Source organism: Carcharodon carcharias, chromosome 7 (genome assembly GCF_017639515.1).
Source record: "Carcharodon carcharias isolate sCarCar2 chromosome 7, sCarCar2.pri, whole genome shotgun sequence".
Taxonomy (NCBI): domain Eukaryota; kingdom Metazoa; phylum Chordata; class Chondrichthyes; order Lamniformes; family Lamnidae; genus Carcharodon; species Carcharodon carcharias.
The window spans coordinates 77,018,988-77,045,437 of NC_054473.1; the positions used below are offsets into that span (position 1 = coordinate 77,018,988).

At 42.2% G+C, this 26,450-nt stretch overlaps 1 protein-coding gene across 1 annotated transcript in view; it reads right to left on the minus strand.

Annotated features, from left to right (window-relative positions):
* The window catches only part of bap1 (BRCA1 associated protein-1 (ubiquitin carboxy-terminal hydrolase)), a 56,248-nt gene that overhangs the window by 23,794 nt on the left and 6,004 nt on the right, over positions 1-26,450 (minus strand). Inside the window, exons 2-7 of the mRNA XM_041192757.1 lie at positions 14,479-14,508; positions 14,269-14,323; positions 10,192-10,324; positions 6,977-7,096; positions 5,251-5,312; positions 2,621-2,763 (exon numbers count right to left, since the gene is read on the minus strand). Of these exons, the coding sequence (XP_041048691.1) occupies positions 2,621-2,763; positions 5,251-5,312; positions 6,977-7,096; positions 10,192-10,324; positions 14,269-14,323; positions 14,479-14,508 (543 nt within the window). The remainder of the gene's footprint in view (positions 1-2,620; positions 2,764-5,250; positions 5,313-6,976; positions 7,097-10,191; positions 10,325-14,268; positions 14,324-14,478; positions 14,509-26,450) is intronic.

Here is a 26,450-nt window from a genome sequence, read left to right on the forward strand (position 1 = left end):
GACAGACTGAATATTTTGGTGGCAGTTCATCTCTGAATCCAGTTATCTAATCCAAGAGTTAAGCTTTGTAAGGTTGTGTTACAGTAAGATTTGATGGCAGTGTAAAGTGTGTTCGTAATGTGGCTAAACAGGTTGATTATCAGCCTGCAAACCCATCCAACACACCTGATAGCAGGCAGTAAGAGCGGGAGAGTTTCCTGGTCAGCCATACTTTTCCGAACATAACCACGGACCAATCCAATGGAAGTTCATGGTTGCCAACGCCCTCTTAGGGCATGGTACCTGAAGGAGGAGGAGGATATACTGCGATGATCTATAATAAGGATATTCCCTGGGACCAGGTTTTCTCATTGACTGTGGTGTGCTTTCCACGGCATAGAAAGTTTGAAGATTGCACACAGTTCTGTGCATAGAAAGTTGCGTAGCTGTGAGCAGGAATTTACAAAAGGACATTGATAAACTGAGTGGGGAAAACAGTGGCAAAGGGAGTTTAATATAGGGAAGTGTGAGGTCATCCACTTTAAATCCAAGAGTTCCACAGAAGAGTCATATTGGGCTCGAAACATTAGCTCCGTTTCCTTCTCCACAGATGCAGTCATATCAGCATTTTCTGTTTTTATTTTGGATTTCCAGCATCAGAAGTATTTTGCTTTTATAAAGAATATCTCAATGTTGGGAGACCAGATCTATCCAGGAACACAGATCACAAAGAGTTAGTAAGCAGAGTCAAGGCTAATGGAATGTCAGCATTTATTTCAAGAGGATTGGAACATGAAGCACAGGAAGTGATACAAAGCTTTAGTCAGGTCCTATCTAGAGTACAGTGTCATCTGGGCACTGCATCTCAAGGATATATTGATCTCAGAGCATGCATTGTGCAAATTCATCAGAATGAAATTGGAATTTATAGGATTAAATTATGAGGATTGGTTCCATAAACTTTTCTTAATTCCCTTGAATTTAGAAGGTTGAGATGTGATCTAATTAAGGTGTTTAAAATGATAAAGGAATTTGAGAGGTAGATGCAGGGAAACCATTTCCTCTGATGGGGGAATTCAGGACTAGAGGGTAGAATCTTAAAACTAGAGCGAAATCATGATGTACTTTTCCACACAAAAAGCCAGTGGAAACCTGAAACTCTTTGCCAAAAGGCTGAGAATGCTGGCAGAATTGAAATTTTTAAGGTTACGATCAAAGTTATCAAGGGATATGAAGACCAATATATTCCTGAACGGCAAGAAATGCACTTGAGGTACAGATCAACTATAATGAACAAACGAGAGGGCTTCGTTTTATTATATCCTGGGACGTGAGCATCGCTGGCAAGGCCAGCATTTGTTGCTCATCCTTAATTGCCTCTGAGAAGGTAGCTGAATGGACTGTTCCTATGCTGTTGGTCTGTGGGCAGATTTCTTTCAGGAGATTTCCTTGGTCATTACTCCCACCAAGCATGTGTCAGATTTGTTCCTCCTCAATGTTCTCATTTCCTTTCCTATAGCTGGACTTTGAACCCATTAGCACCAGTTGCTTTCCTGTACCTCATCCATTTGCTGTTCCTCACATGAGCCTAAACAGAGAGTGTTGATGGACTATTCAACCAGAGGGTTAGGAAAATCAGAGCCAAGTCCTATTGCACCCACTGACATTAACATTTGCACTTCCAGCAGGGATCATGGATAGCTATTGGGAGTGGGAACTTTGGCTAATTATCCTTTCATTAACCAGAGGGCGCCAAGACCACTAGAGCACTCTTACCACCGCTTTGGCTGAAATCCATTCATCCATCAGGGTCACACTCAGGGACTACCTAATAGGTCAGTTCTATAGTGAGTGCTACTCACCAACTGATCTGCTATGGGGGAAATGATGTAGCAAATGCTTAGTGGAGATGGCAAATATAGGCCCTATCTGTTGTTACTGTGGACAGGGATTTCAGGATGCCTCTTACTTCTAGCACTTATGGTAAATATTCAGTACTGATCCAGAACCAGTGTTAAAGCAGAAAGAAGTCCACAATCCATTCTGAGGAGATGGAGGATAAAAGATATACCTGGAACTAGGAGATCTTGAAAGATAGAAGTAGATAAGTGTAACTGAAGCCATAATGTGTAATGTAAGCTTTTAAAAATAATTATTTCATAGGAGGTGAGCGTCGCTGGCATGGCCAGCATTTGTTGTCCATCCCTAATTGCCCTCGAGAAGGCTGTGTTAAGCCACCTTCTTGAGCCGCTGCAGTCCATGTAGTGCAGGTACTCCCGCAGTGCTGTTAAGGAGAGAGTTCCTGGTTTTTGACTCAGCGACAGTGAAGGAATGGTGATTATAGCTCCAAGTCAGGATGGCATGTGGTTTAGATGGAAGCTTGCAGGTCATAGTGTTCCCATGTATCTGATACCGTTGTCCTTCTAGGTGATGGTGGCCACAGGTTTGGAAGATGGAAGGAGGAATGTGGCCTGCTGCAGTTAAACTATTAAGACCAAAAATCCAATCATTAATTGGACACTGAATATAAAAAGGGAGACCTGCCACCAGATAAAGAAGCTGCAGGTTTTGTGTGAGCGTTCAGTGCAAAGTGAAGTGCCTGTCTTATGTTGACATGAAAGGCATGCAGTGTAGCTCATACCATGATCAATGGGATAAGCTTTCAAACCATCCAGTTCAAAGAGGCGACCTTTAATGGGAACATAACTGACAAAGTGAAAGGCCTCCATGGTCCGCACAGCGCTGATTCCATTCTGTTTCTCTGGAAGGTGCCGTGGCTCTGGCCTAGAGGGGAAAAAAAGACAATAAACTCAGTTTCATGTAGTGGCAGGGACTTGGGCAGGATTCCAGTCCTTCCCCTGTTTAGTTAACAATGACAAGTGGGACTTACACCAAGAAATAATGTGCCAAGGTCAGACATTTACCTACACATGGGAGGCCAAAATGGAAGGACAGAGAGAGAAGAATCAGGTAATTGAGGGGAAAAGGATTTCTTATCCTATATAAATAATTCAGAGATAGATTATTAGAAAAGGAGTATGTACTTTGTAACCTCTACACCCAAACATGGTAATTTGGGTATATATTCCACTTAATTCAAAAGCTCTTAATTCATATTACATAATTTCAACTTCTTCAAAGCTGTACAAAACTTTACTGCGTCAATTCTGTCACTTAATTTAAATAATTGGATAATGCAATTTCTTTAGGCACAAAAAACAAACTTGAATTACGAATATGACATCAAGGCTGAGTGAGAGATTTCTATGTGAAGTCACTACTACAGTGCTTTGGGATGGCAGATGATCAAAATGCAGAAGGGCAGGACATGAGCAGTGGTGAAGGTTGAGCCAACATCACTAGGTACCCTCTGTGACATCTACCTAATCACTTCCCTCTCTTTGCATTATTCCACTGTGCCAACTCCAGTAGAGTGTCCATGTAGCACTATTATTTTTTAGGATTTTGAGAACATTTCACCAGCGATAAACAACTTGGGGGGAGAAAAAAAAAAGACGTTAAAGGATTGTGTTTTAAAGCAATATTATTAAGACATTGAGACAAAATGCAAATGAGCTAAGCTTTGAAGTTTACCAAAGATTGTAAACATTGAGCAACTTCTTTGCTTGTGTCAATAATTAATAAATACCTCAGACCTATTTTGTTAGAAAGTCCTTGGGTTCAGACACAAAGTAAGGATTTGTCTGGTATACATCCTCTCCTGGTTCAGATCACAGGCAGATAAATAACAGAGATAGTCAGATTTTAAACAGCAAGCTGCGATGGCTCAGACGTGTAGGATAGTGGAAGCTATTTTAAGTTGCTCAAGACAACCCAGTATTGAGTGGAAATGTAGCATGCTTATTATTCTGCTTCATTACACGAAAGCAGGTCGCACTGATTGAATTAATTATCAGAGCATAGCTGCTGCTCTGTATATAGACTTGTTGATGAAATAAACCAGTTCCAAAATTTATATCTGGTCTCCATCTTACAAAGTTTATTCTTAGACTATCTTCAGAAAGATTGAAGAGACATATGCGAGGGGATGTGTGAAAGATATAATATTCAGTTTATATGTCAAGAGGTGCACATTGCTATGCCATCTTAGGAGTAGGTACACCAACTTTGATCAACATAAGAGGCATGGGATCTGCTTATGTGAGTAACTGACATAACTGGACCCATGAAGAGCTTGCAGATGTTGGCCTCCCTGCTGTGCTTCCAGCAGAGATATTGGTTCTAGTCAAATTGAACTGTATCATTCAACATTTACAATGCTATCTGCCATAGTAGCACTAGGCTACTTGACATAGTATTTAAGATAGCACAAGATTTGCTGCTTGAATTTGTACAATGCACCAGGAGCTTTTCAAGATTTCTCCCCTTCTAAAGATGTTGACCTTTGCTGGGTTCAACTGTCATGCACAGACACCACCCACCCTGCCCTGCTAAGTAACCATTCCCATGCGAGTGAAGATAACAAGCATTTCTACTATGGGGGGCATCGCAGTCAAACCTGATGCTATTCTCAAACCTTCCCAGTTCATGGTCATCAAGGCCATTTATAGCAGCATTGGCTTACTCCAGTTAAGATCAGGTAATTCAGTGCACTATGGACATGAACAGGGATCTCTTGAGCTATATCATGCTGAGTAATACATTTACAAACATGGCTATTCCCTAAAGCCCCTCCACCACACCACCTCCCTCCATGCTTTCAAAAGACTATTGAAAACTCTGTTTTCTACTCTTTTCTTGATTCTTCTCTCAAGTGTTTTGAGACTCCTTTCTAAAAGTGAGGAGTATGTTTAGGAATTTAGGTGGTTAAGCCATGGGGGAGCTCTCTGTTCATAATTTCTCACAAAACCTGGACACGCCCATTAAGTGGCTGGTTTTCTTTTATTATAGCTTTTATTTTACAGCAAAAAGGTTATGGTGCTCTCGGGTCTCTCTCCTTTTAAATAACATTCTGCATCAGTGCATATTCTTCATACCCCAGATTTTATTACAGATTGAAAACAACCTTTAAAAAGCCAGGTATTTACAGGCAACTACAGTAACCTGAATTTGCCTTTTTAGATTGCTTCCTGCACTGGAGTATTTTATGGCACAGGCCAGGTTAAACATAGGCAACATTGGCAGCTAAATATTAAAACTGTGTTCCAGACTGTCCATGAGCAAATCCATATGGATCATCCAGAATTTTAAAATTGTATTCGAACCTGTGTCACATTCCACCGAAGGCTCAAAAATAAATTGCATTCCTACCTGGCATGGCTGTTGTGTGCCTTTGCTAGCTCTGGAGCATTACCAATTGCATAACCTTTGCTCTGTGGAACGAAAATGAACAGCCCTGGTCATCTGTGAGTTAATAATGCAAAAATAAAAACAGCTTCGAGTCTAATGATGCCTGACCCTGCTTCATTCAGAGTCAGGTTACGCGAGCACCATGTTGAGTGCCAGATGTGCACAAACCATTTGGTCCCTCCTCTGATTCTAGCTTTCTTGTGAAGGTCCTGACTCTTACCAATGCAAGTGACCATTCTGAATGTTGAGCCTCAACAGGGGTGTCAGCAAGCACTTAAACAATACAATTCATTGCAGTCGTACTTGATCCTAAGCCCCAGCTGACATGTGCATTTTCTAGCACACTGTTCTGGATAGCCATCAGGAACAACAGGAAGCCTTGCTGAATTTCCCTCTTCCTGGCCCGTGATGCTGAGGACAACCACCTCTAGCACCATCTTAGCTAATTCAGGCAGATTGGTGACGAGCTCAGTATAGCTCAGTATTGGAAGGAGGTCTTGTGATGCAGCGATAAAGTCTCTACCTCTAGGCCAGAGGCTCTGGGTTCAAGTCACACATCAGGATTTGCTGGCCATGGAAAGAGCATTCGTGACACGGTTCCAGAGAATCTTCCCAACACAGAAATTAACTGCGGGCTGGGACCAATTCCAAGTGCTGACCCTGCTGGTGTCTGCTGTCCGCAATCTGATGGGAGCCGACCAATTAAAGACTGCGGCTGGGACCGCGACGTGGGCGGTCCAATGAGAGAGTCCGCAGCACTGGAGAGTGGGCTGCCTCACTGGGAGAAGGCGGTGCTGATGAAAGAGGTAAGTGAGCATGACAGCACCTCAAAATGGAAGCACTCTCAAATGGCTATTAAACATATTTTAAAAAATAAGGTCCAGAGATGTTAGGGCCTTCACTGTAGAGGGGAAACCTCTTTCAGCCTTGCAGCTTCATCACTGGGGGTGTGAGATGCAACTTCAATGGCTCTCCAACAAGCTGCCAAGGGGCTGCCCCCAGGCAGCTGCCAAGCTCCAGACTCACTGGGGGGCCGCCAGATGGGAAAGCTGTGTCAGCGTGGGATAACGGCCCTTCAAACAGGGTCTTAACTGGGGCAGTTGGCTGCACGCCTCCATAGAATGAGCTGTCAACTCCCGTGGCACCCCACACCTGGAAAACATGCCCAGAAGTGGGACAGCATCAAGGATTCATGTGGACAGGTTTTTGTGATACTTCTCCAACTCCCCTGCCTCCAAGGAGCTGGGAAGCTTTGCCCACACTGTGTCTAGTGCAACACTCAGGTAGATCTGTGCTGGAGGACGTCTCACAGCATCTGCCCTAGGGACCGGCATTTTGTTCGCAAATCAATTAGAAGCCAACAGTTCTTTTCCAAAAAGTCCGATGATTTGCAAAGAGTTACAGAAGTATTTAGTGAGCAGAACAAAAGCACGGTTATCCACAGGCCAGTCTTTCATCTGGTTTGGAACAGCTGAGGCAAATGCTGCAGCTGGTGCAGGGTCTGTGCAGGCACCATAAAAATATTGTAACTATGCTGAAATTTGCAACTAACTCATTCTTTGATAAGCAGATTCAAGGATTATTCAGTTCTATATTTTGACTGTGCTTCCCAAAACCTCATTATTGACAACTTAAGAAATCAAAGCACTTTCATCCAGTGTGGGATATTCTCACGGTGAACCCGTACCTCAGGGCTGAATCCTTTGGTAAAGTCCTTCATCCGGCTGAGAGTGGGACCCAAATCCACATTGTCGCAGTTCAAAAGGACGCTAAGCAAAGCGTGCGTTGCACACGAATTTGGGATCAGCTTTGAGACAAGATCGAAAAAATGTAATTAGATTACCGTGCACTTGAAGAAATTTAAGTTAATCAAGGTCAGACAGCACAGGTTGCTAAAAGGTAAGTCATGTTTGGCAAACCTTATAGAATTCTTCAAAGCAATAATTGAAGATAGATAAACAAAATGCAGTGGTTTCTGTAGATTTGCAAAAAAATTGGATAAGGTACATTAAGGATAAGGTCCAAGACTTATGGCACATGGGAATATAGGTAAAATGGGCAGCGAGATGATTGAAGGGCAAAAGGCAAAAGATGAGGTAAAGGGAGGTACCTCGGATTGGATCAATGTGGTGAGTGAGCTTCCATTGAGTCTGTTCTGGAGCTGCTTTTAATTATATCAGATACATAAATGGACCGGGCTTCAAAATTAGTGAAACAATATCAAGGTTTGTAGTGACATAAACTGATAATGACAATTAAAAGGAACATGGAAAATTAAGATAAGGATTGTGGAAAAACTGCAGAGGAAAAGAATTAGGCGGGTAGTTGCAGGCATAATTTGGACATAGTAAAACGTGAAGTAATACATTTTAGAAGTATAAAAAGCAGTAAAATTAAATGGCAAGATTCTAAATGGAGTCGAGGAACAGAGGGGCCTTGATGTGCAGGTACACAGATCATTAACAAGTGGTGGCAGCATAAGTACATCTGGCCAAAATATAAAAGCAAATATTTTTCTTGACATTCTATAGATACATAGAACATAAAAGCAAGCAAGAAAGAATGACCTTGCACAAGATGGCAGTTATGCTGCAATTAGAGTAGACTGGACAGCTTAGGACACTATAGGAAAGGTATAAAATGAATTGAAAAGGTGCAAAAATAGATTCACCCCGATGAGACAGGGTTTGAAAGGTAACAATTATGAGGAGAGACTTAAGAAGTTAGGGCTATTTTTAATGAGTCTAAGCAAGCTGAGGTTATTAATAGAAATTACAAGAGGGAAACTAGCCATTTGTATATCCAGTACATCTTGGCATTTATCCTTCACATGTCCAGTAATCCCAATCCCTGTGCCCACCCTTTTTTTCTTATCCCTTTATTCTATTTTCCTTCAACCACCTATCTATTTAATTTTAAATGCTGACAGAGTTAGAGATTCAATCACTAATTCTGCTGTATTCCACAGCAGGATTATCATTTTTTAAAATTTATTCTTTTCACGGGATGTGGGCGTCACTGGCTAGGCCAGCATTTGCTGCCCATCCCTAATTGTCCTTGAGAATGTGGGGTCTTTAAAATTGCGAGAGGGTTAATAGTGATGGGCTGTTTCTACAATTAATGAGAAGTTAACCAGAAGACACAAATTTAAGATAATCACAAAAAAAAATTAAAGGGGAAGCTACAAAAAACTCTCACAGGTATATTTAGGATGTGAAATTCTCAGCCAGAAATCATTGTTGATGCAGAATCCATTTTTAAAGGGAAATTAGAAAGCTGATTGAGAAAGAGTAAACTGAAGGGTTTGGCAGATGAGCAGGAGATATGTTTAGATAAGGTAGCTCATGTGGAGAAAAACACTGGTGCAGACTTGATGGGCAGAATGGCCTATTTGCGTGCTGGAACATTCTGTGATTCTATAATTGCCAATATTGTGGAAATAAATTAGAACCATTTGTACCAGCTGTTCAGTCACAGTTTTGTCTATCTCTAATTATCAAATTCCGATAAATCATCTGTATGTTTGGAAATTAAACACACCCAAGGTTCAAAACCTATTCTTCCTCCCCTTGAATTTAACCCTTCTTCTCTTTCAAGGCCCTGACTGTTGCTTAGATATGGTTTAACAGGAGTCAGTCATCCTTGGGTACAATATCTAGGTGATCATTCTTCAATAAGTTTCAGCAGGTTTTTTGACCAGGGAGCACAACATAGCAATGACTGACACTAAAATCCATCCATGCCCAATTAGCAGCAGGAATATTACCTGGTAGTAATCAGGAGTAAGGAATGAGCTGATTTCTCTCTTCTTAATCTGCTGGCAATGAGGCCAGTTGCAGTGACCGATCAGTTTCTTATTTTATTTCTTGAGGTGATGAATCAAATACTATACCCCAAAATTAGTATAGTTCTTCACTTCAACCAGATTGCTGCCAATGTTGTATAGCAATAAGGCAACAACCAACAACTGTGCTTCACATTGGCTTTCTCCAGTGTGGAACTGACTCATAAAGAGCAGAGAAGTCCCTGGTTCGATTCCTGGCCTGTGCTGACTCAAATGGGGTGACAATAGAGTGCAACAATTAGCTTCTATATCACTGAACTTTGGAAGTCCCTGGTTCGATTCCTGGCCTGTGCTGACTCAAATGGGGTGACAATAGAGTGCAACAATTAGCTTCTATATCACTGAACTTTGGAAGTCCCTGGTTCGATTCCTGGCCTGTGCTGACTCAAATGGGGTGACAATAGAGTGCAACAATTAGCTTCTATATCACTGAACTTTGGAAGTCCCTGGTTCGATTCCTGGCCTGTGCTGACTCAAATGGGGTGACAATAGAGTGCAACAATTAGCTTCTATATCACTGAACTTTGGAAGATAAAAATCAGCTGGGACTCCTGCTCAATATTAATATTCCAATGATCCCTGCTTGGAAGTGTACATTAAGTGATGACAAGTTTGAGCTTGGCTGTGACATCCCCCATGCTCAAATAGGATGGCGAGCTGCACATCACTGCCTCGTACATGCAAGATTTGGAGCTTTTAAAGGGATGGGCTGGAGAGGGGAAGCAGGAACAGGAGAAGGCACAAACTACTTTTTAAAAAATCTCTTTCCTTGAAAAATGCTGTGCTAATTCCACATTTAACATTTAAGAAACGACTGAGAAGCCAGAAGGATTTTCAATAATAACTTTCAAAAGGGAATGCTATAAAGACTTGCAAAGAAGGAATAAGCAGGACTATAGGGAAAGTGCAGTGGAAGTGGGATTACTTGGAACACTCTTTCACAGAGACACAATATGCTGAATGGCATCCTTTTGTGCTGTATGATTCTATAATTCCAACTGTCCTGCCATCCTAGCATGGACAGCATGAGACATAACATTGGAAACGTCAGAGCTTACCTGGTGAGCAAAGAACATGTCATTAACGATTTCCTCATCGATCACAGATGTCTCGTCTACCAGGGGTGTCACTTTGCGCCGTGATCTACGCTCTTCAATCCATTTGAACAGGAAGATAAATCCGTACACTGGACTGGACATAAGAGGGTAGGAGTGGCGTGAGGTAGCACATTTGATATCATATCAACAATTTATATTCACGCAGCGGCTCTAACGTAGAAAAACATTTTGAAATGTATTAGAGAGGTGTAATCAGACAAGTGGCCACCAGGTCACAGAAGGAGAAACTGGAAAAAGCAAATAAAACTTTGATCACTAAGAGGTGGGCAATATGGAGAGTCAAAGGAAGAGACATAAAGAGATGGAGACGCAGGGAGTTAAAACAGCTAAAGAACAAATTCCAGAGTTTAGGGTCTAGGTGGCTGAAGGTACGGCTGACAATTTAGAACAAAGAATGGAAATATATATTAAGGTGTTGCCGTGCTGTTGGAGATAGAGAAAGGCAGACCTTTGAGGGGATTTAATTATAAAGACAAAAATTCTAAGTTTGAGTCATTGGGAGCCTGCTTGCAAGGCAAAGTTTTGGGAAGCCGGAATGTGATGCGAGTTGTGCTACAGGCAGCAGAGTTTGAGAAATTTACAGACTGTGGGGGAATGATCGGCCACCAAAAGAGCATTGGAATAGTTGTCAGAAATAGTAGTAAGTATCACAGGAGCACACTGTGCTTTGTTACAAAGTCACTTGTTGGGAACTCCTTACAAACTCTGTGCAACAAAGCATAGAGTAAGCCATCACATGGGTTGCTATATTTTTTTTCGAGGGTACCCCGTAATATAATGTAACTGGGCTCCCTTTGCTATTTAATCTACTGTTTATGGTATAGCAGTCTGCATGTGCAACTCACAAATGTGTAGTTGCTTAAATGTAACTTCAAAGTAACTTTTCCAGGCCAAAGATGGGGGGAAGCGATAGGAGAATTGAGACACCTGCATGGCTCCGATTACAGTGGAAATGTTTACTTGACAGATTTATGTCCAGATGCACTCTCACTATTGCACTCAGCTTACTAAGCAAATATCAAGCTCACTTCTGGTTTGTGTGAAATGAACATGGAATTTGAAGATCTCTACACTTTGCTGCCCAAGCTGTCACTTGCTTTAATTAAGTGTATTTATACTAAAATGCAACTGAAAAAAGCAAATCATGTATGTACCAATACAGTTTTATATAGTGTAGTACATGGATACAGTTGCGTAGTGGTTATGTTGCTGGACTAGCAATTCAGAGAATGTGGTGGTTTGTTGCAGGTTCCATCATGGCAGCTTGAGGATGTGAAATCATGTAAAACTGAAATTAAATAAACCTGGTGGGAAAAGTGACCATGAAGCTGTCAAAATGTTATGAAAACCCAAATGCTTCACTAATACCCTTCAGAAAAGGAAACCTTTCGCCCTTACCCTGGATGGCCTAAGTGTGATACCAGCCTGCAACAAATAAAGACAGGGAATTTACCAACAGCAGCTGCCCTCTGAAGCAGCCCAATAACCACACAGTTGAATCCAACAGCTATAATGAAAATGCAATGTTCCAAGGAGAAGGTCCACCATTACCCCCTCAGGACAACAAAGGATCTAGAATAATACAGCACATAGGGAGGCATTCTGCTCATCACGTTTGTACCAACTCTTTGGGACAGCTATACAATTAGTCCCACTCCCCTACTCTTTTCTTGTGCCCTATAAATTTTTTTCCATCAAGAATTTATCCAATTGTCTTTGAAAACTATTATTGAATCCCTGCAGGCAGTGCTTTTGAGATCACAATAACTCATTGTACAAAAAAATGTTTCTTCATGTCATCTCTGGTTCTTTTGGCAGTAAAACATGTGCCCTTTGGATACTGACCCTTCTGCCATTGGAAACAGTTTCTCCTTATATTTTCATGATTTTGAACATTTCTATCAAATTTACTCCTAGCCTTCTCATATAAGGAAAATACCTCCAGCTTATCCAGTCTCTCCATGTAACCAAGTCCCTCATCCTCATATATTCTAGTAAATCGGTTCTACAACACCCCCCAACCTCCCACAAGGCCTTAACATCCTTCTAAAAGTTTGGTGGCCAGAATTGAGCACAATATCCTGCTAAGGTCTAACCAATAATTTATAAAGGTTTAGCATATCTTCTTTGTCTTCATTTATAAAAGTCAGAGTACAAAATCAAAGATACCATATACTTTTTAAACAGCCTTCTCAACTTGTCCTAACACCTTCAAATATTTTGTACATGCACCACCTGTACTCCCTGTTCCTGCACTCCCTTTAACATGTTGCCAATAATCATAATGGGCAATAAATGTTGAGCCCACATCACAATTATTTTTTTAGATCACAGCTGCTGCGTCTGTAACTAGAATTATACATTTCACAATGCTCCACTGGACAGACAGAATCTGTAACTGTACGTCAGTACATGTAAAATAACAGAAAATGGCACACCATTATCTAAATTCCTTGTGACAACAATGTAATGCCAATCCACTTTGCAGGAAATGCACTACCTATCAGACCACACTCTCCTCATCCTCCCACAGGACAATGCATATGCTGGTAGCATCTTTTAAAGCATACCCTCTTTCTCACAGGAGATTATATAAGTAACAGAAACAAGTATCCAGGCCAGTGCAATCTAAGTGGCTGTTTAAAACCTGCAATCTGGAAACGTTCGAGCTTTCTGAACCTGATGAAGCTCTAATTCTTTGATCCCACTGATCCTCAATCTCTCAAGTACTACAGACAATTGTTCTCTCATATATTGCCAAAACAGTTGTGGTCAGGATAATACTCAAGAAAAGGTGAAAGGTACAATGACTATAAAATGCTAGAAAAATTTTAACTGGCACACAGGCCCCAGGTCAAATGGGCTTCACACAGGGAGAATCCATCCATTGTGTTCTGTCCCTCAGACAGTCTCACATGTGAGATTCTTGAGCCACTTTCTCAGGAAGGGTAGAGCTGGTCTCCCATTGCCTTCCTCATAGTTTTTAAAAAATCTATCTTTGGAGTATCTTCAACCAAGATCAAAGAACCCCTTTATGGCAACAAATACTTGCACTGAGTGCCAACCAGGTATTCAGAGCGAGAGTAATCTGGACTGGGGCCCGAAGCCAACCCTTCTTACTCAGAAGTGGGAATACCACCCAAGTCAGTGGTCACTTCTTCCAGACCCAAGTCTCCTGCTGGTTGCTCCTTGCCGGGACTGTGTCAAGTGGGACTCAAACTTTTTGCTTTCTCACCTCATTACCAAAGACGCAGCAGTTATTCAATAAGGTGCACCACTGTGATAGCACAAACACATGAGCTCTGGTAAACTACCTGGATGTGGAACAGGAGTTTAGGATTACAGTTCAGACAGCTGCTGAACACCATATTGCTTCTTCACAACTCAACAGCAATTTCTATAAGCTGACCGAGTCTCTAATGACCTGAAGCTTCTGTTTATAAGCTCCAATGTGCATGGGTTAGTGTAATCAAGGCCTAATCACCTGCTGGAGAACATGAGATGTCCACCAGGTTCTCATCATCTCAGAACACTGAAAATGACACCCTCCAGACCAGTGCATACATACATTGGAGTTACTGTTCACTAGGATTGTGATTCATCCATAACATCCTTAAACTGAGTTAGAGAGATCAGCAGCTGCCAGGTTTGATTCCCAAGACTATGCTAAATTGCCTAGTGTGGTGAAATATAGCATTACAATTGGTCTCAGCTAAGAAAAGATATCAGCCAGTGGTCCATATTCCTCTCCGCCATCCACTAATTCCTGCTGAGTAGTATGTGTGTTTGGATGCCAGGAAAGGACAGCATCGGTTTGGTTATAATACTTTATCCCAGTTGAATAGCCTTGGGACACTCCAACATCCAAGTGCATGCAAAGGGAATGGTCACTTAGATAGTTAGCAAAGGGCATCTTTGGAATTGTACTGCAGTAAATGCCATCACCTTGCGGGAAAGAAAAGGAGAAAGCAGGAAGTAATGGGAAAAAATTAGTAAAAACAAATCAAAAGGACTTACCCTTGAACTTTACAGTGTAGGTCATAGATCTCCTCTACTTGAACACCTTTTACACCTAGGGTGAGAGAATAGAGATGCTAACAATTAATCAAAAGACATGATGAATAACACAGTGCAGCAAAGTAATTTTACTTAGATTTTGCAGCTTCTCCAATTGGTCAAGTTTATTCAATTTTATTGAAACACATTGCAACGTGAACAGGTACTTACCAAAATCCTCTACCAGCAGGGTGAAGAGCCCTGAAACAGAAAACAGAAATATACCTTAATGCATACATCTCAGGCATCCAGCTAAGGATGCTGGCCATTATCAAGGTTTCAACAACTGGTTTTTGAATGCATCTGTACAGCAGATTTTTATTAAATACCAGGCAACATTTATGTACCGAGTTCACTTGAACTGTACAAGACATCTAACGTTATAATTCCAGATTCAATTCATTCAAATTTGGCTCAAGTCTGGAGTGCATTTTGGGCCTAATAGCACTGGGATAAAACATTAGTGGATACAGATTTATCACCAACATTGATAATGGTGGGAGCAATATGAGTGGATGAATTGAAAGTTCTAGATGGTAAATAAGCCTGATGATAATGTGGTTTAACAATAAAAGTTCCAGAATCTTACATCGCAGGCAGAGGACATTTAGCCCCATCGTGACTGTGTTGGTTCTTTGAAAGAAATCATTCCCAATTGTCCTATTCTAGAAAGCCAGTTGGTGAAGGATAGAACTGGAGCCAATATTTATACACTTTTATATTTATTTAAAAAGTCAAATATAACAAGCACACAATTCCTAATCGAACAACCAGTTTTTAGTCTGTCTATTTTTAAGGGGCTCAAGTGATCTTCTCGGTCTTTAAATAAAAATTAGGGTTAATGTGCACAAAATGTCAAAACCTTCCATATGCTGTTACAAAGAATTACATCACGAGATGGTCCCCCTCAAGGACCCTAACAATTCACTTGTGCATGTATTTCTTTTTGTAAAACAATCCGGTAGTTGATAACTTGCATCTACCCATTTCATTTTAGAGATTACCTTTTTCTCAAGTCAGCAAGGTCAATCCACAACATTTTCTCACCGACACTTTTCCTAAAGTGCACATTATCCCACGACAGACAATTTCACATGATACTCAACAGGTATACTATCTGCAGTACCCCACTTCCAGAATCCCACTTAAAATATTTGACAAATAGAATCCCATATCCACTGCCTCTACAAGAGTCAGTGGTTCAGCAACTAAACTACTTTTACCAGCCCTTTATTTTGTTAGCTTCCCAAGCTAAAGGACAACACTTCCCATTTTCACCCATTAGAAACATGAAATCAGCTGACTTGAATACATCAAGGAGATTAGCATATGGAGCACCGCTAAAAATGGCTAGTTTCATGTTTTTTGGGTAACCTAAGGATGGGAACTTAAGTATACATTTTTTCAAATTTATTTTTTTTAAATGCTTTATTTGCACTTAAAACATTCTCAACTTTAGGGAGTTTCATCAAGTACTTAATTCCAACACACTAACATCTGGTCTAGTCTGTGTGCCCAACCAGTTCAACTGACTAATCAAACTTCACAATTACACTGCTTCTTCCTTAGATATAACATCCTTCTGTGGTGATCTAGCATGATTAGAGTGTGTTATGTGTATCCCTGTTAAATAGGATTGTTGTCTTAAAGTCATCCCAGACCTGCTTTATGTGTAAACCAATACATTTAAAAGACCCACAGTCCAGGCTCCCAATTTTAAATTCTAATCTTATTGGTAACACCTTTCTCAAATCCTGCAGTTCATGAGAGATCCTCAACATGCATCATGAAGATGCCTTCAAGTTTTCCTTTATGATGCCAATAAAACATTGTGGGATCTGTTTTTAGTTGAAAACAATGTATTTTCAGGAAAACAGATCTCAGTGAAAAACACCAGGCCCTGGAAGCATCATTCTGGCCACTGACATTAGTCTCCATAGTTTTCCTTCTAAATCTGCTGCCTCTCTGGGCGGTTTCAGAAGAAGTTCTCTCTGAAAAGTATCACCCTGCAGTAATGTGGCTCATATGTCAATTGACCTATGCTCTCATGAAAATGTGGCCAAAAAGCTAAAATTATTTTTTAAGATTACCTTTTCAGTGGTGAGAATCCACCCTAACACCTTTATTGCTCAGTTACTCTTAGCAACTAGCTTTGCTTTAGCCTTACAAGTCCCATCTGCATATACTTTTCAATACAAATCCATCTCTGTGACAATACTGGTTGTCTCTTATCTGGTTTCTCAGAATAAATTCCAAACTCTCTCCAACTATCCAACTCTCCTTGTTTTGCCTCTCTTATTTGTTTATCCTCAAACTTGTTGGCAGCCACCTAAACTTCACGGTCATGAGGGTTTATGTTCCAAGACTGTCTTGTGCCCTTATTTTGTCAAATCTATTCAACCCATGGCCTCTACTTGCATTTTTATGTCTGTTGGGACTATTGAAGGGTCTTTCTCCAGTATGCGATTGTTTTCTGACACATTGTTTTCCGTCACTTTCAGGCTCATTATCAGTACTTGCACTCTGCTTTCTTACTACTCTTTCAAGCCATTCTGCCAGTCCATGGGCCTCACTCCTTGTCCATCATCCTGAGCATTCACCAATTTTTAAATCTGCCATTAGCTTCTCCTGCATGTCCCATTGCACCCCTCCATTTACTAGACCTCTCTCGAATATATGTCACCTAAGTATTCACTCTGGGAAATTGGCCTTTGGATGTGCGCAATGATCACTCATATTACCATAGGGGAGGTGGTGGCGTCGTGGTATTGTCATTGGACTAGTAATCCAGAGGCCCAGAGTAATGCTTTGGGTTTGAATCCCACCACAGCAGATGGTGGAATTTGAATTCAATAAAAATCTGGAATTAAAAGTCTAATGATGGCCTTGAAACCATTGTCAACTGTTGTAAAAATCCATCTGGTTCACTAATGTCCATTAGGAAGGAAACCTGCCTTACCTGGTCTGGCCTGCATGTGACTCCAGATCCCCAGCTACGTGGTTGACCTAGTAAGCCACTCAGTTGTGACAAAACCACTACAAAGTCTGAGACGAATGAAACCCGACGGACCATTCCGCAACAACTTTGACACCAGAAATGACAACAGCAAACTCAGCCCTGTTGACCCTGAAAAGTCCTCCTTACCAACATCTGGGGGCTTGTGCCAAAATTGGGATAGCTGTCTCACAGACTAGTCAAGCAACAGCCTGACATAGTCATACTGGGGGAATCATTTCATATAGATCATGTCCCAGGCGCCACCAGAGGTGGTGGCACAGTGGTATACAGTCAAGAGGGTGTTGCTCCAGGAGTCCTCAACATTGACTCTGGACCCCATTAAGTCTCATAGCATCAGGTCAAACATGGGGAAAGAAAAATCCTGCAGATTACCATGTACCATCCCACCTTCAGCTGATAAGTCAGTGTTCCTCTATGTTGAACACCACTTGGAGGAAGCACTGAGGGTGGCAAGGGTGCAGGGTGTAGTCTGGGTCAGGGACTTCAATGTCCATCACCAAGAGTGGCTCGGTATACCACTACTGACCGAACTGGGCGAGTCTAAGTGCTGCTAGGCTGAGTCTGCGGCAGGTGGTGAGGGAACCAACAAGAGGGAAAAACATCCTTGACCTCATCCTCACCAACCTGCCTGTCACAGATGCGTCTGTCCATGACACCACACAGTGCTTGTGGAAATGAAGTCCTGTCTTCACATTGAGGATGCCCCCACCATGGAGTGTGTCACCACTACTGTGATAAATGGAATAGATTTCAAACAAATCTAGCAGCTCAAGAGGTGCTGTGGGCCATCAACAGCAGATTTGTACTCAACCACAATCTGTAACATTATGGTCCGGCATATCCCCCACTCTACCATTACCACCAAGCCAGAGGATCAACTCTGGTTCAATGAAGCGAGCAGAAGGGCATGCCAGGAGCAGCAGCAGGCATACCTAAAAATGAGGCGTCAACTTGGTGAAGCTACAACACTGGACTACTTGCATGTCAGCGTAAGCAGCATGTGGTAGAAACAGCTAGGCGATCCCACAACCAACGGATCAGATCTAAGCTCTGAAGTCCTGCCATATCCAGTCGTGAATGGTGGTGGACAATTAAACAACTCACTGGAGGAGGAGGTTCCACAAATAACCCCACCCTCAATGATGGAAGAGCCCAGCACGTCAGTGCAAAAGATAAGGCTGAAGCATTTGCTACAATCTACAGTCAGAAGTGCCGATTGGATGATCCATCTCTGCCTCCTCCTGAGGTCCCCAGCATCACAGATGCCAGTCTTCAGCCAATTTGATTCATTTCACAGGATATCAAGAAACAGCTGAAGGCACCGCATATTGCAAAGGCTACGGGACCTGATAATATTCTGGCAATAGTACTGAAGACTTGTGCTCTAGTCTAGCTGCGCCCCTAGTCAAGCTGTTTCAATGCAGCTACAACACTGGCATCTACTCAGCATGTGGAAACTTGCCCAGGTATGTTCTGCCCACAAAAAACAGGACAAATTACTGCCCCATCAGCCTACTCTTGATCATCATTAAAGTGATGGAAAGGGTCATCAATAGTGCTATCAAATGGCACTTGCTTAGCAATAACCTGCTCATTGACGCCCAGTTTGGGTTCCGCCAGGGCTACTCAGCTCTGACCTCATTACAGCCTTGGCAAACATGGACAAAAGAGTTGAACTCCAGAGATGAGGTGAGAATGACTGCCCTTGACATCAAGGCAGCATTTGACTGAGTGTGGCATCAAGGAGCTCTAACAAAACTGGAGTCAATGGCAATCAGAGAGAAAACTCTCGACTGATTGGAGTCATACCTAGCACAAAGGAAGGTGGTTGTGGGTGTTGGAGGTTAGTCATCTCAGGACATCACTGCAGGAGTTCCTCAGGGTATTGTCCTCGGCCCAATCATCTTCAGCTGCTTCATCAATGACCTTCCTTCCATCATAAGATCAGAAGTGGGGATGTTTGCTGATGATTGCACAATGTTCAGCATCATTCACAACCCCTCAGATACTGAAGCAGTCCATGTCCAAATGCAGCAAGACCTGGACAATATCCAGGCTTGTGCTGACAAGTGGCAAGTAACATTCGTGCCACAAAGGTGCCAGGCAATGACCATCTCCAACAAGAATCTAACCATTTTGCCATGGCATTCTATGGCATTACTATCGCTGAATCCCCCACTATCAACATCCTGGGGATTACCACTGACCAGGAAATGAAATGGTCGAGCCATATAAATACTGTGGCTACAAGAGCAGGTCAGAAGCTATGAATGCTCCTGGCTTCCCAAAGCCTGTCCACCATCTACAAGGCACAATTCAGGAGTGTGATGGAATACTCCCCACTTGCCTGGATGAGCTCCAACAACACTCAAGAAGCTTGACACCATCCAGGATGAAGCAGCCCACTTGATTGGCACCCCATCCTCAAACATTCATTCCCTCCACCACCGACGCACAGTGGCAGCAGCGTGCACCATCTACAAGATGCATTGCAGAAACTCACCAACACTCCTTAGACAGCACATTCCAAACCTGCGACTACTACCTCCTAGAAGGAGCAAGGGCAGCAGGTGCTTGGCAGCACCATCTGGAAGTTCCCCCCAAAGTCACTCACCATCCTGACTTGGAAATATATCACTGTTCCCTCACTGTCGCTGGGTAAAAATCCTGGAACTCGCTTCCTAACAGCACTGTGGGTGTACCTACACCACATGGACTGCTGCAGTTCAAGAAGGTGGCCCACCACCACCTTCTCAAGGGCAATTAGGAATGGGCAGTAAATGCTGGCCTAGCTAGCGAAGCTCACATCCCATTAATTAAAAAAATCCAGTCCTTGATCTACCCTACTCTGTTACTCAGGACCTTTATCACAAAACATGCGCACCTGAGGTACAAAGTGGCTCATTTACGTCGATCAGATGCTCAGAGTTTGACACTTTGTAATTAATTCTGATTAATCATGAGGAACGAACCTTAAGTTTGATAAGTACTATCTTACTGACATAACCTATGACCTTGCCAAAACTGTTCCAAACTGTGACCCTTTCTTTTATAATACCCCAAATCCCCTGAATTAAATTCTGTCTCAGATGGTCTGATATAATGCTTCAAAGCTCTCTGAGATTTTCCCGAGACTTCAATCTTGATGACAGCCTGTCTATCTGCATGTAAAGCATTCAAATGTGTGGAAAAATTGAACTAATTGTAGAACTTTCTAGAGCAGGAAGATCATCACACAGCAGAGAAGGCAATTTAGGATTTTGTCCACAGAATAATTGATATGGGGTATACTCTGCAACAATCTGGAGTAAATTCTTTGCATGAACCGTCCTTGCCAAGGCAGTTGTCAACTTGTAGTCTGATTGATCAGCTAAAATTTATGCAGCATTTCATAGATCAATGCACAATTCATTTTACAGAGTCCATTGCTGATAGGGCATGATCTGTTGCATTCATGACCATGATGGCCATGTTTTCACAGGTATCTGAATGAGTCATTGGCAACTTCTCATTCCCTTCCATTATCAGTCAGAAACTTTGCTGGGGTCCCAAGCCCAGTCACTATCCATTTCTCCGTGATTTAGACTATAACAACCTTTTCCGCCCCCAGGCTAGATATTATTGTAGAAAGACTAAATCTAGTCACCAGGTCTACGAAGTGTAGAATGAAAATATTTCTATCCTTGCCACATGTCTTTAGATCCTTGGCGACTAAATCGTTATAGTCACTTGCTAATGGAAGACTTACAATAGGATGTGACAGTAGCTTCCAAGACTTTTTTTTTTTTACAGATTTCGAGCTTCTCATTAATCTCTTCTAGTAGCCTCATATGTTACTTCAACCACACTTGTATCTTTTAGCAGGATTCTTTCCCCCTTGACAATTTTCTCATCCCACATGTCAAATTTAAGACAATTTGCTTTTGTCTTCTCTGATTCTTATAATCTGATGTCATTAATACTTTGCTTACACTCTGATGAGAAAAATCAGTTTTTGTTAAGGCGATACAATAGTAATTGGATAACCTACAGATTTACTGATTTTTCCAAAAATAATTGCCTTATCATGCTCCATGTCAAGTTTCATTTGTGCCTCTTTCATAGAAGGTTTATTCAACAACATAGTTATCTCACTAGAGACTGGCTAACTCCAGATGTTTTAGGTGGAATTACAACTCCTTTTGTTGACCTCAATTCGTTGTCACCATCAAACCTAATTCTTTAACCTTGCTTCAATCCTCACCACTTAATGAATTAAGGTAATATTTTAAAGTCTGTTCTGCACAGTTAAATGAATCTGTGAACACGTTCATCACAGGAGTGAAATTCTTTGTGGCCAGTACAATTTGTTCAGGTGTGCCATTATCTTCATCATTTTCCTCAAAGTGCTCTTCATCATGTGTCATTCCAACACTCTTGCTTTGGACAGTTCACCATATCATGATACGTCGAGTCCCGATTGAAGCACTTATGAATGGTTCCTTGGGCATTCCTGGGATTCGCTCGCGTTTTATTCCTGTTCCATTTCTGTTTTCCATTGTAATAGTCAGAACTACCATTGATGCTTTCATTTTTGGTCTGCCTATTTTAATTGTATTGATGCCACAGTTCAGTATCTGGACCATTTTAAAATCTGGCAATCGCTGGGTCTTCTATTCTTTGTGTCACAGCGAAAAGTTTCATTTATTCCATGAAGACGGAAGGAAGTAAATATTTCCCCTAGGAATTATTTCAAGGCAGATGTCTAACCAAACAGAATCCCCCTCTCTGAGAAGCACACACTAGTTAGAACCAGAAGCCTGTCCATGAGACAATGGAGCACAACCCAGTAATTTAAATGCTAATACTGATGCAGGGACCACTAAATTGAGTTCTGTCAATCTTTTGTACAATTTTTAAATCTCTGTGATATATACGTCCATGAAATAACCATTGGTTTTTCAAAACCCATCAAATTCTGCCCACATTTCATCGTTGTTTAATAGATTACCTTTCTTGTAAATGTAATCCAAGGGCTCAAATAGAAAATCCAAACCTTCTTTATCCAACTGACGTGTAACGAGCTCACAAATTACTCCAAAGTAGTAACTGGGACAAGTGGAGACACTTTCCAAAACAGTAGCCGGGACAGTGAGCAACACTTTCCAAAGCAATAGCCGGGACAGTGAGCAACCCTTTCCAAAGCAGTAACCAGGACAGTGAGGGACACTTTCCAAATCAGTAACCGGGACAGTGAGGGACACATTCCAAATCAGTAACCGGGACAAGTGGAGACAATTTCCAAAGCAGTAACCGGCACAAGTGGAGACACTTTCCAAAGCAGTAACTGGGACAAGGAGACATTTTCCAAAGCAGTAGCCGGGACAGTGAGCAACACTTTCCAAAGCAGTAACCGGGACAGTGAGCAACACTTTCCAAATCAGTAACCGGGATAGTGAGGGTCACTTTCCAAAGTAGTAACTGGTACGATGAGCGACACTTTCCAAAGCAGTAACCGGGACAGTGAGCAACACTTTCCAAAGTAGTAACCGGGACAGTGAGCGATGCTTTCCAAAGCAATAACCAGGACAAGTGGAGACACATTCCAAAGTAGTAACTGGGACAGAGAGCGACACTTTCCAAAGCATTAACCGGGATAGTGAGCGACATTTTCCAAAGCAGTAACTGGGACAGTGAGCAACACTTTCCAAATCATAGCCAGGACAGTGAGCGACATTTTCCAAAGCAGTAACTGGGACAGTGAGTGACACTTTCCAAAGCAGTAACCAGGACAGTGAGGAACGCTTTCCAAATCAGTAACCGGGACAATGAGTGACACTTTCCAAAGCAGTAACCAGGACAGTGAGGAATGCTTTCCAAATCAGTAACCGGGACAGTGAGTGACATTTTCCAAATCAGTAACCAGGACAGTGAGGAACGCTTTCCAAATCAGTAACCGGGACAGTGAGCAGCACTTTCCAAAGCAGTAACCGGGACAGTGAGCGACACTTTCCAAAGCAGTAACTGGGACAGTGAGCAACACTTTCCAAATCAGTAACTGGGACAGTGAGCAACACTTTCCAAAGCATTAACTGGGACAAGTGGAGACACTTTCCAAAGTAGTAACCGGGACAGTGAGCGACACTTTCCAAATCAGTAACCGGGACAGTGAGCAACACTTTCCAAAGCAGTAACTGGGACAAGTGGAGACACTTTTCAAAGTAGTAACCGGGACAGTGAGCAACACTTCCCAAAGCAGTAACCAGGACAATGAGCAACACCTTCCAAAGCATTAACCGGGACAGTGAGCGACATTTTCCAAAGCAGTAACCAGGACAATGAACAACACCTTCCAAATGAGTAGCCGGGACAATGTGTGACATCTTCAGGGGTCAGTATTAGGACTGCTGCTCTTACTGATGATGACCTGGACCTTGGTATACAGGGCACAAGTTCAAAATTTGCGAGTAATACAAAAATATTGTGAACTGTGAGGATAATGTTGTGGAATTCAAAAGCACTTCGGTTAGAGGACCACATTTCATCGTTGTTTAACAGATTATCTTTCTTGTAAATGTAATCCAAGGGCTCAAGTAGAAAATCCAAACCTTCTTTATCCAACTGACGTGTAACGAGCTCACAAAATACTCTACTTCAGATTTTAATTCTGGTAGGAAGTGACAACACCAAGGTCATACTTTGTTTCCTCTTTGGTAGGGCCATAACCAATATTCACATATCCGCTTCACCCTTCCACTGCTCACATGGTTCAGACTCTGAGAAAATCAGAGAGTAATCATACCCTGACAATTTACACTTGCTTCCTCTCAATTTCTGCATTGGTTACTTGGTTGTAGTTTTCTGTCTGAAAATTCTTATCTAAGATCCCAAGCTTTATCTTTAGGCAGCCATCCTCTGCTATCATGTTCGAGGCCAGAAAGCCAGTTGGCAAAGGATAGGACTGGAGCCATCCTTTGTGTACTTCTAGTTATTTACCCGAGTTACATACAGGTATTATAAACAGAAGAGGGCTCAGCTTAATGTTTAGAAGTTTAGAAGAATGAAAGGTGATCTAATTTAAATATATAAAACTCTTAAGGGGCTTGACAGAGTAAATGCTGATAAAAACATATCCAGTATTCAGGTTGAGACGCTTTGCAGTTTCGTCAGATCCAGAGGAAAAAGGTTCGATTGAGAGTATTTTATTTGTCATGTAATGAGCAGAAACTGGAATGGAGCTCAAATGTAAACTAAGTTGATTTTATGGTTAAAGAAAGATGCAATTTATGTCTACTTTTATGACAAATGGAAGCACCTCTGGTTACATGCACCTGGCAACAGTCTCGGTTTTCTAACTTTAACTTTTTTAAAGTTTACTTACGGGGTGAGGGCTTCGCTGGTTAAGCCAGCATTTATTGCCCTTCCCTAGTTGACCTTAAGAAGGTGGTGGTGAGCTGCCTTCTTGAACCACTGCAGTGCTTTTGGTGTAGGTACACCCACAGCGCTGTTAGGGAGGGAGTTCCAGGATTTTGACCCAGCGACAATGAAGGAATGGCGATATATTTCCAAGTCAGGATGGTGAGTGGCTTGGAGGGGAACTTGCAGGTAGTGGTGCCCCCATGTATCTGCTGCCCTTTTCTCAGGAGATGAGTTATTCATTGCAGGATTCCTAGCCTCTGACATGCTCTTGTAGCCACAGTATTTGTATGACTAGTCCAGTTCAGTTTCTGGACAATGGTAACCCCCAGGATGTTGATTATGGGGGATTCAGCAATGGTAATGCCATTGAATGTCAAAGGGCGATGGTTAGATTCTCTCTTGTTGGAGATGGTCATTGCCTGGTGCTTGTGTGGTGTGAACGTTACTTGCCACTTGTGTCAAGAAAACAAAAACATTTAATATTTTTCATCTCCTAATATCACTATCATTTTTTTAATGTACTGGAAGACAGGCGGTTGGGGTAATTTCATAAGGGACAGAGTGACTGCACAGTGGTAGTGCCACACAACACTGTCCAGAACATTAAAATGGGACAGTGAGCAACATTTTCCAAAGTTTCAACTGGGATATGCTTTCCAAAGCAGTAACCAGGACAAGGAAAGACACTTTTCGAAGCAGTAACCAGGACAGTGAGCGACGCTTTCCAAAGCAGTAACTGGGACAGTTAGCGACACTTTCCAAAGCAGTAACCGGGACAGTGAGCGACACTTTCTAAAGCAGTAACCGGGACAGTGAGCGACATTTCCAAAGCAGTAACCGGGACAGGGGGAGACAATTTCCAAAAGAGTAATCGGGACAGTAAGTGACACTTTCCAAAGCAGTAACCGGGACAGTGAGTGACACTTTCCAAATCAGTAACCGGGACAGTGAGTGACACTTTCCAAATCAGTATCCGGGACAGTGAGTGACACTTTCCAAAAGAGTAATCGGGACAGTGAGTGACACTTTCCAAAGCATTAACCGGGACAGTGAGTGACACTTTCCAAAAGAGTAATCGGGACAGTGAGCGACATTTTCCAAAACAGTAGCCGGGACAGTGAGCGACACTTTCCAAAGCAGTAATCAGGAGAAGTGGAGACACTTTCCAAAGCAGTAACCGGGACAGTGAGGGACACTTTCCAAAATATTAACCGGGACAAGTGGAGACACTTTCCAAAGCAGTAGCCGGGACAGTGAGCAACACTTTCCAAAGCAGTAGCTGGGACAGTGAGGGACACTTTCCAAATCAGTAACCGGGACAGTGAGTGACACTTTCCAAAGCATTAACCGGGACAGTGAGTGACACTTTCCAAAAGAGTAATCGGGACAGTGAGCGACATTTTCCAAAACAGTAGCCGGGACAGTGAGCGACACTTTCCAAAGCAGTAATCAGGAGAAGTGGAGACACTTTCCAAAGCAGTAACCGGGACAGTGAGGGACACTTTCCAAAATATTAACCGGGACAAGTGGAGACACTTTCCAAAGCAGTAGCCGGAACAGTGAGCAACACTTTCCAAAGCAGTAGCCGGGACAGTGAGCAACACTTTCCAAAGCAGTAGCTGGGACAGTGAGGGACACTTTCCAAATCAGTAACCGGGACAGTGAGGGACACTTTCCAAAAGTGTAATCGGGACAGTGAGTGACACTTTCCAAAGCATTAACCGGG